The sequence below is a fragment of the Pan troglodytes genome, chromosome 21, assembly GCF_028858775.2.
Source record: "Pan troglodytes isolate AG18354 chromosome 21, NHGRI_mPanTro3-v2.0_pri, whole genome shotgun sequence".
Taxonomy (NCBI): Eukaryota; Metazoa; Chordata; class Mammalia; order Primates; family Hominidae; genus Pan; species Pan troglodytes.
Genome location: NC_072419.2, coordinates 7,332,037 through 7,341,756, shown reverse-complemented (window position 1 = coordinate 7,341,756; position 9,720 = coordinate 7,332,037). Strand labels below are relative to the sequence as shown.

The following is a 9,720-nucleotide window of genomic DNA, read 5'->3' as shown; positions in this document are numbered from 1 at the left end:
ACCTGGCAGACTCCTACTCAGCCCTCACAGGCCTCTAGGCTGCCTCAGAAGCCATGTGGTTAGGGAAGGAGCAATGGCTTTGGAGTCAGACCAATCTCAGCTCCCACATTGGCCCACCGTGTGACCTCGGGCAAGTCACTTTCCCCTCTTTGAACCTCCATTTCTTCATCTGTAAAATGGGAATAATGACAATACCTACCTCAGAAGGTTGTGTTGGGAAGGAAGTGAGATGAGCAAAATACACAAAGTACCTGCCCCTTGGAGCTCATACTCTAGTGGAGGGAGATAGGTGGTAGACAAATAAATATGTAATGTCTCTACTGCTGTATCCGCAGTACCCAGAACTGTGCCTAGCACATAGCAGGTGCTCAGTTAATATTTGTAGAATGAATAAGTGAATGAATGAAAGTCAGTGGTAAATGCTATAAAAAGAAATAAAGCAGGATAAGGGGAAAGGGAGAGCTGGGGGTGCTGGCAGGTCGGAGAAGCCATTACTGTTAGTGCTGGTGGTGAGGGAAGGCCTCCCTGAGATAAGATTTGAGTGAAGATTTGAAGGAAATGAGTGAACAAACTATGAGACTATCAGGGGCCAGGGGGGCCAGGAAGAAGTGGGCTCCAGGTTTAGTGGGGAGGCCAGTGTGGCTGGAGCAGAGTGAGGGACAGAGAATGGGGGAAGCTGAGGTCCCCTGTGTAGGTGAGCTGAGAATGTGGTAGGAGTCCCCTCCGCACTCCCAGGGACAAGACCTGGAAAAGTCAATGCTGCTCAGCCCTTTCCCAGGCAGTTGGCTGGGGCCAGCCCCTAAAAACAGTAGCACAAACTCCTCTCAGGTACTGAGCACTCCTGTGTGCCAGGCCCAGCTCTACTGGCACAAACTCATGGAACATCACCAGCCCTGGGAATGGGTACTATTATTATCTCATTTTCAGAGCAGGCAACTGAGACTCTGGGAAGCAGCTAACCTTGGAACCGGAACTGGGTCTCTCTGATACCAGACCCTGGCTTGCTCCTACCACATTGTCTTGAAATCCTTTGTTTACAGCTCGCCTTCCCCTCTCGGCTGCAGAAGGCCTGTCTCAGTCTCATTCATGGTTTTCTTCTACTCCCAGGGTCCCAAGTGTCAAAATCTGCCTAAGGAGCAAATAAATGAATGAGCCTACAAGGCAAGCCCCTCTTCGCCTTCCGGGCCCAGTTCACGCCTTGGTTGGCATCTCCAGTTGGAGGTGGAATTGGGAGGGGGCTGGACAGAGGAATTTCAAGCTGCCTGAGGGTCAGAAGCAGAGAGGAGGGGGAGAAGGGGGAGAAAGCGAAAGTGAAGTGAGCTGGGAGCCCCTGTGAGGAGGCGCAGACAGGGAAGGAAATCTCCCGGTAATAATTCATCGGCTCAGGAAGCAGCAGCCTGGCCTGGGGCTGTGTGTGGGACCAGCCCTGCGGGGAGGGGGCCCATGCTGGCTGTTTTCCTCCTCCCCAAAGCCCAGCCTGGCCGGGGTCACGGTCAAATGCTGGCGGTGGGGGGATCCAGGTGTGGGAACAGACTCTCCCGCAGACCCTGGGTCCTAAGGGGCTCCTCCTCCCGGCAGTCATGGGAAATCCCTCGCTCCCTCTTCTTCCCCTAATTCTGGCCTGGATCAGGGAAGCCAGGAAAGCACAGCATGGCAGAGCTGCAGGCATCGTCTGGAAAACAGACGCCCAGAGGAGCCAAAATGCACCTAGAAGCCTTTCAACTCCACTCCCTGCGCTCTGTCTGCTACACCGGCTGCCATTCGGGCTTATTTTCAAGGCCAAGTGGATGCTGGTTTAGCTAGTGCCTGGAGAGAGCTGAGCAGCAGGCACGAGTGAGATCGAGACCCCGGCAACCACCGTTGGCTCAGCAATTCTCTGAGGAGGACACATCAGGCTGAACAATCTAAGGTTTCTAGAAGGCAAGCAGGCATCGAGGAAAGATAGCCCGTGTGTGTGTGATGGGATGGTGGTGGTAGGATTCCAAGAGGTAGTGAAACCGGACAGGCTGGAGCTAGCGCTCCCACTCCCACCTGTACGACTGAAGGCCGGAGCTCTCTGACCTGTAACTCAGGGCTGCCATCCTGCAGCCTCAGCTGGGCGCAGTAGAGTACATAGCACCGAGTCTGGTACACAGTAGTTCCTTAACCAAAACGTCAGATCCGTGAGGGTGAAGAATTTATTTTGTTAATGGCTGTATCCTCAGACCTAAAACCATGTCTGACACATAGTAGGGACCCAACGAATATTTGTTGAAAAAACGAACGAACTACTGGTGTTTGTGTATTGTGGTTTTGTTTTGCTTTTTTTTTCTTCTTCTTTTTAAGTTTGTCTTCAGGGACAAGACACTGTCGAATCCTCATTTGGAAAGATTATAGCTTTTCTCCAAGTGTTCTCCACGGACACCACCACTATCACCAATGGCTTGTTACAAAATGTAGGTTCCTGGGCCCATTCCAGAACTGCTCAATCAGAATAGGAGCAATTTGGGATTCTGTAATAGCAAACGCCCCTTCCCCAGTTCTTACGCACGTGAAAGTTGCAGAACTACAGGATTAGAATTGGAGGGCAGGAAGACACGAGCTGCTTCTCTGCAATCTGAACGTTCCGAACGAGGAAACTGAGGCCCAGAGAGGAGAAAGGGATCTGCCCGCGTCTCCCAGGTGGTCCAGGCTGGAGACAAAAAGTTCGGATCTGGGCCCACCCCGGCCGACCCTCCCAGACCTCCAGCATCTGCCGGGCTAGCCAGCCGGGAATGGGAGCCTTCGGGGTGGGCCACCGGCTCCCGGGCCGCTTTCAACCTGGGGAACGGAGGCGGTGGGAGCGTCGCCATTGGCCAGGGCGCGGCGAACGCCTCCCCATTGGCCGGGCGGAGCCCTCCGCCCCCGGCCGGGGCGGCCTTGCCATTGGCCCCTCCCTCGCCTATAAGGCGGGGGCCGGCGGGGCCGTGGGAGCGCGCGGGAGCGCACGGCGGGGCGCGGCCGACGCTGGGACGCGGCGCACGGAGGGACGCGGCCGGCGCCCATGGCGTTCGCGCTGCTGCGGCCCGTCGGCGCGCACGTGCTGTACCCGGACGTGCGGCTGCTGAGCGAGGACGAGGAGAACCGCAGCGAGAGCGACGCGTCGGACCAGTCTTTCGGCTGCTGCGAGGGCCTGGAGGCGGCGCGGCGCGGCCCGGGCCCCGGGGGCGGGCGGCGGGCGGGCGGCGGCGCGGGCCCCGTGGTGGTGGTGCGACAGCGGCAGGCGGCCAACGCGCGGGAGCGGGACCGCACTCAGAGCGTGAACACGGCCTTTACGGCGCTGCGCACGCTCATCCCCACCGAGCCGGTGGACCGCAAGCTGTCCAAGATCGAGACGCTGCGCCTGGCGTCCAGCTACATCGCGCACCTGGCCAACGTGCTGCTGCTGGGCGACTCGGCCGACGACGGGCAGCCGTGCTTCCGCGCCGCCGGCAGTGCCAAGAGCGCCGTCCCCGCCGCCGCCGACGGCGGCCGCCAGCCGCGCTCCATCTGCACCTTCTGCCTCAGCAACCAGCGCAAGGGGGTGAGTGTGCTGCGTCCCTCACTGCGGCCGCCAGGTCGGGGTAGGCGGGGGACAGCGCCTCTCCGGGAACCGGAGAGGTGCAGGGGTCCCCAACGAGGCCAGGGGGAAGCGACGTGGAATTCGTGCAGGGTGCGGCGCCCCAAGCCCAGGGTCTGGCGTGGAATAGAACCACTGACTGAATGCCCTGTCCCCCAAACAGAAGGATGCAGGAAAACCCAGAGTTCGGGTCTGATTTAACTGCTCAGTGTGGGATATCCCCTCCAACGAAAGGTGTGCTGGTACTTCCTTCCCGTTGGGAAGACGGCATGAGGACTGAATAACAAAGACCATCTTTTATGGAGTCTTCCTCTGTGCTGATGCGCTCCACATCCACTTTTTTGCCTTCACAAGAATCCCTTCGGGCAGGTAGTTTTTCTGCCCGTTTTATCCTGATGAGGATCTGAGCATCAGAGATGGGATCACCTGCCCACATTTACTCAGCTGGGAAGCCGGGGTGCTGGCCCTGGGCTTGCCCGGTGTGTGTTGCCCCCACCTTGAAATAATTGTCCCCTGTCCTAAGGTCTAACCCAAGAGCAGGAGACTGAGAAGAAAGGAGGCCACAAACCCCCAACCGAGAGCCTGAGGTACCCAGCGGATGAGCAGTAGGAGTGAAGAAGGGGCCCTCTGAGAGTCCCCAGCCCCCAAAAGGACGTGGTGTTGGGAGAGGGCACTCTTGGGTCAGCTGGAGGGAGCCGGTGTGCTGCTCCTGCAATGTGTCCTGGGCAAGAAAGTGGTAGGGGTGGGCGGGGGCTGTGTGGCAGCAGAGGTGGCCTCTTGGCTGAAACCTTGCCCAGGCTCCAAGGAACCTGCTTCATCCCCCGACCGTGTGCCTTTCTGGCCTGGGCTTTTCCTACAGTAAAGAAGCCTGTCTAACAACTTGTATTCCAGCAGCTACCATTTACATCCGGGGAAACTGAGGCTGAGAGAGTACTGACTTTTGGTGGCCAAGTGGAAGGGCATGGGGAATTGGAGTTAGGCCCCTGACTCCCTGCTGTTTGGTTCTCACAGCTGCCCTTGGTCCCTTGCTTCACCCTGTTCTGCGGAGGCCTCTGCATCTTGGCCTGAGACCACCCTCTGTCTGGCTCATCAGACATCCAGCCTGGTTGCTCAACACTTGGCTGCCTCAGTTGCCCTGAATCGGTCTTCTTAGCCTCAGGCTTGTGCCCTCTTCAGGGTCCCTGCTGCTCCCAGCTGTGGGCCCCTGTCAGTGCCCCAGGCTGGGCTGAGAAGCCAGGAGTGGGCCTTTAAGGCTTCCTGGGATGGGAGGGCCTGAAGGGGCTCTCAAGGATACTCCCTGACTGCCTTTCACCCATTCATTCCAGTTAGCAACCCTTAGCTACCCAACAGCTGCCTTCTGTTGGCTCTGAGAACCCCAGAGAAGCAGGTTGTAGGTCCCCACCCTTCCACCAGTCAGGACCTGACAGTACAGCCCCAGGGTCAGGGCAGGGAGATGAAGATGAGGATGCTGTGGTCTGATGGTGGGGGAGGGGAAGCACAAAGGGATTCTCAGAGCCCAGAGAAAGCCTCCAACCCGGGGTGAGTGCTGACAGGGTTTCTGTGTCTCATTTCTGAAGGATGCTTTAGAACAGGGGCAGGCCAATGAAGGGGTATGAAAGGGTGTTCTAGGATTGGGGCATACAGCAAGAGCTCAGGCCTAGAGAAGGAAGAGGGAAGAGGTTAAAAGTGGCAGGAGTGCAGAGGGGGAGCACAATGGCCAATAACAGCAGTGACAGCAGCCTTCATGAGCACTGATCTGTGCTAGGCGCTCTTTATGAGTTATCATTAAAATCTTGCAACAGCCAGGAATGAGGCGCTGCGGTTATCCCCACTTGCTTAGAGGTGCTGCCAGTGGCGCAGAGACACACAGTCAGTGATGGAACCAGGATTCAAACTCAGGCCTGCCTGTTGGGACGTGGGATAGGTTACAGGGGGAAGTCCCTGTAACTGTCATGTGTCCACCCCCATAGCAAGCAGGCTGGGGGACTTCTCTGCAGGTCTCAGGCCTGTCCCACAGCTCACAGGGGCCTCCCCTGGGCCTGGCCGCTTCCCTGGGATCTGTCTATGGGACCAAGAACTCAGCCAAATTTGGCTGTAGAAACCATGCTCTCAACCCCACGGTCTCCTCTGGGAATAGGCGAGAGGGGCAATCCTGGCCAGCTATGGCCCCTTGAAGACTCTGCTGGAAGAAAACTGGCTGTCTTGGGGAGCTCTTGCTCCCTTCTGAGCTTTGGGGGCCAGAGAGCTTTAAGACCCAAGACCCCGTTCCTTCACCCTGAGCCACCACCTCCCTCCCATCCTGGCCAGTCTGGAATTGGGGTTGCCGTGGAAACAGTTCCCTGTAGCATCATTCTGTTGAAGGAGGGGTTAGGTGTGGCCCTCTGTGGTAGAATTAGCAAGTGGGACGTGGAAAGGGGGTTCTTGTCTCTGCCCTGTTTTCCCTTTGTCACCTGGGGGTGAGGATTGGACAGGATCATCTTGTAAGGCTCTCCCCTGTTGGTATACCCAGAGGGTAGCTGGGACCAGGAGGCACTGTCAATAGATGATGCTGATAATAATACTTATGAACATTTATTGAACATTTACTATGTTCCCAACACTGTGCCAAGGCTTTACCTAGACTAGCCTGTGTAATCCTGTGTTAGCTTGTGTGATCCTGTAAAGTAATTCCCCTTTACGGGGGGGAAACTGAGGCTCAGTGAGATGAAATCACTTGCCTGAGGTCCAGTAGTTGGTCTGTCTTACTTGAGCCTAACTCGTAACCGTGGTGCTTCCCGAAGACCCTTGGTGCTAAGTTCCTAAGGGACAAACAAACTGGGGTCTTGTCAGGACTTTTTTTTTTTTTTTTGCGATGGAGTCTCGCTCTGTCGCCCAGGCTGGAGTACAATGGCACGATCTCAACTCACTGCAGCCTCCGCTTCCTGGGTTCAAGCAGTTCTCCTGCCCCAGCCTCCCAAGTAGCTGGGATTACAGGTGCCAGCCACCACACCTGGCTAATTTTTTGTATTTTTAGTAGAGATGGGGTTTTGCCATGTTGGCCAGGCTGGTCTCGAACTCCTGGCCTCAGGTGATCCGCCTGCCTTGGCCTCCCAAAAGTGCTGGGATTACAGGCATGAGCCACCATACCCGGCCGTCGAGACCTCTTCTAAGCACACTTAGCAGCTTACACAGCTGCATTCACATTCGACTGCACCTTGAGATGGCAAGTAAAATCATTTTGTCCCCATTTCATAGATGAAGAAACTGAGGTTCAGGGAGGTGAACAGTCCCAGCATTCTTCTGGGACCCTAGGTCTCCAGCTGACCTCCAGACTTTGGGGTGGGAGGGGGCGGCTCTCCCTGTCCCTGAGCACTTAAAGAGTAAAAGAGGGGAAGGCCAGTTTTCTAATTCAGCCTTAATATTGCACCCCCTCCCCTATCTGCCCTTCTCAGCCACTCCTGCCAGAGTTTGTCTGAGAAGCCCAAGCCCCAGGCTCTGCTGGGACTGTGGCCTCAGCCCTCAAAATAGCCCTGCCTGTGAGTGAACATGCTGTCCCTGGGCTGCAAGAGCCTCGAGGGAGGCTGGGCTCGCATCTGGATGGATCTGCCCCAACCTGGACCTGGGGGTGGAGGGGGCAGGGGACAGAGCTCCCAGATGGTCAGCTGTTTCTCTAAGTGGGCTGAGAAAGCTGCCTGTTCCTCCATCATCTAGCCAGGCTCAGGGTGATGAGCATTTACAGTGGGATTTCAGACACTATCATGTCCTGGAAACAGGACAGATTGTTGGACAACATAGATTTCTAGCCCAGCTCTTTTACAACTGGCTGGTGCCTCTGGGCCAGTCATTCAGTGCTGGAGGCCTCAAAAGAGGGGGTGCTTTAACATCTGTGACCTCTCTGGCTTACGGTGAGGATGAAACCCACGTGTCCAGTCTGAAAATATCAATGAGAAGAGCTGGTAGAGACAGCCCCTGTAAGGACTGATGGTTTCAGGGACTGCCGCCATTAGCCCATCTTCCAATGGCTGCCACTTAATTCAGGCGGCCTTGATTGGTGCCTGCTCCAAGTCAGGTCCTGGGCCAAGAGAGCCCAGGCTGGAAGTGGGACCACAGAGTGAAGAAATCCTTTTCCCTGCCACTCCCTGAGATCCCAGTCCAGATGGGGAGACAAAGGAGAGACCCTGCCTTGTCCTTCTGAGATTCATCCCCATGGAATGTCCCCAGAAAGGCAGGAAGTGCTAGGCAATTTCAGGAACAGAGAAACCTTTCCAGGGAGACAAGACCTGAGAGCACATTCCTGGGAAAGGGGACGCCCTGAGGGAAGTCAAGGAGGCCAGAAACCGAGTCCCCTTTTAAAGGTGGACAAGTGAGCCGCTAGGCATGCGGTCAGGCAGGGGGAGGACCACTGTGGGGTGTGCTTGTTTTGCCCGTGTAAAATATTATGCTTTAAAATATATTGGATTTTTTTTAAGCAACAGATCATATGGGAAAGAAGTAGAAAAGGTAAAAAAGTATAGCGTGAATACAAAAATTAGCCGGGCGTGGTGGTGGGCCCCTGTAGTCCCAGCTACTCGGGAGGATGAGGCAGGAGAATCACTTGAACCCGGGAGGCAGAGGTTGCAGTGAGCTGAGATTGTGCCACTGCATTCCAGCCTGGCAACAGAGCAAGACTCCATCTCAAAAAACAGTATAGCATGAGAGAGCCTCCCTCCCATCCTCTCTCCATCATCAAATTCCTCTCTGAAGAAACCCACTCACAATTTCCCATGTGTACTTCTCTCCAGCGATCACAGCACACAGGCGCATTCAGCCTGCCCCTTGCTTTTGTCCCTAAACATTGTCATTTGGCAGCAGCCCGTATCAGTCCAGAAAGGGTTTCTTCTGCTTTCTGTTGCAGAGAACTTGATCGTGTGGCTGAACTGTGATTTATTTATCAAGATCCCTCTTGAGGGATACAGAGGTTAGTTCCAGTGTTCACACTGGCCTAATCGAACCTCCTTATACTCTTTCTCCCCTTCTGCAGGGTGGCCGTCGTGACCTGGGGGGCAGCTGCTTGAAGGTGAGGGGGGTGGCCCCCCTTCGAGGGCCACGGAGATGAGCCTGGACCCTGGAGAAGGAGGCCAGGAGCCAGCCACTGGCTGGACAGGGAAGAAGACCCCAGGAGCCAAGCCCACCCCTTCTTTGTGTAGGGACCAGGGGACCATGGCCTGGGTCCCGGACACTCTGGGCAGGGCCCTCGGGACATCTCCACCCGATCCTGGAGAGCTGTGAGGATCCATTCAGCCTGCCCAGCTCTGGCTGGTCAGAGACAAGGCAGAACTTTTGGAAAAACAAAGACTGTTGGTGACAGAGGGTGTGCGTGTATCTGAGCGTGAGTGTGAGTGTGTGTGAGAGAGAACTGGTGAGTTTAAAATAAAAGCTATTTTTAAATAAAAGACATCGTTCTGAGCTGAGGAGAGTCCCATGGACATCGGAGGTCAGAGGTGGGCCCTCCCCTGGACCTAGAGAGAGGCACAGATGTTCTAGGGGCTGTCCTGAGCCCTGGAGGGGTAGGGGTGGGGCAGGGGAAGGCAGGCAGAGCCCCCTCTCCGGGCGCCATAACCAAACTTTCCTCAGTCTGCTATTTATCAGATGTTCTTAACAACTGTTAGGCGTCTGATATGGTTGGTAAAGAAATCTTAATTTTATTTATTTTTGAATAAGGCCTGTGTTCATTTCATTCACATGGTTCAAAACTCAGAAGGTACCAGAGGGTATGTGTTGAAAAGTCTCCGTGCCCCTGTCCTCCAGCCACCAGCTCTCCTCTCTGCAAGCAGCCTAGGGCACCAGTTTCCTGTGATGTCCCATTCACTATGAATGATCAGGCAAATACACAAATGACAGCACATCGTACACACTTTTGGCTCCTTCTTTTTTTCCTTAATCTAGCTTGGTATCATCCCAAGTCAGTACCTAAAGGGTATTTCATTTCTTCCTGAGCTGCTTATTATTCCATTTTGTGAACATGCCATCCTTTAACCCATCCCTCTTTGATGCTGTCACCAACAAGCCATGTGGTTTTCCACAAGTGCAAATGAGTGCATGCTAAAGGGGAATATTCTTACCCCTGTGTTAGCTGAAATGCTTTAGAAGGCCGATGACACCCAGAGGCACGTGGCAGGGTGACA

General features: G+C 55.3%; 1 protein-coding gene across 1 annotated transcript; it reads left to right on the top strand.

The window, feature by feature from the left end:
- Nucleotides 1-2,915: 2,915 nt before the first annotated feature.
- Nucleotides 2,916-8,988, top strand: TCF15 (transcription factor 15). Its single transcript, XM_016937261.4, has 2 exons — nt 2,916-3,541; nt 8,577-8,988. Exons 1-2 carry the CDS (start codon nt 3,023-3,025, stop codon nt 8,649-8,651), a joined length of 594 nt encoding a protein of 197 aa, XP_016792750.1. The 5' UTR covers nt 2,916-3,022; the 3' UTR covers nt 8,652-8,988.
- Nucleotides 8,989-9,720: the final 732 nt, after the last annotated feature.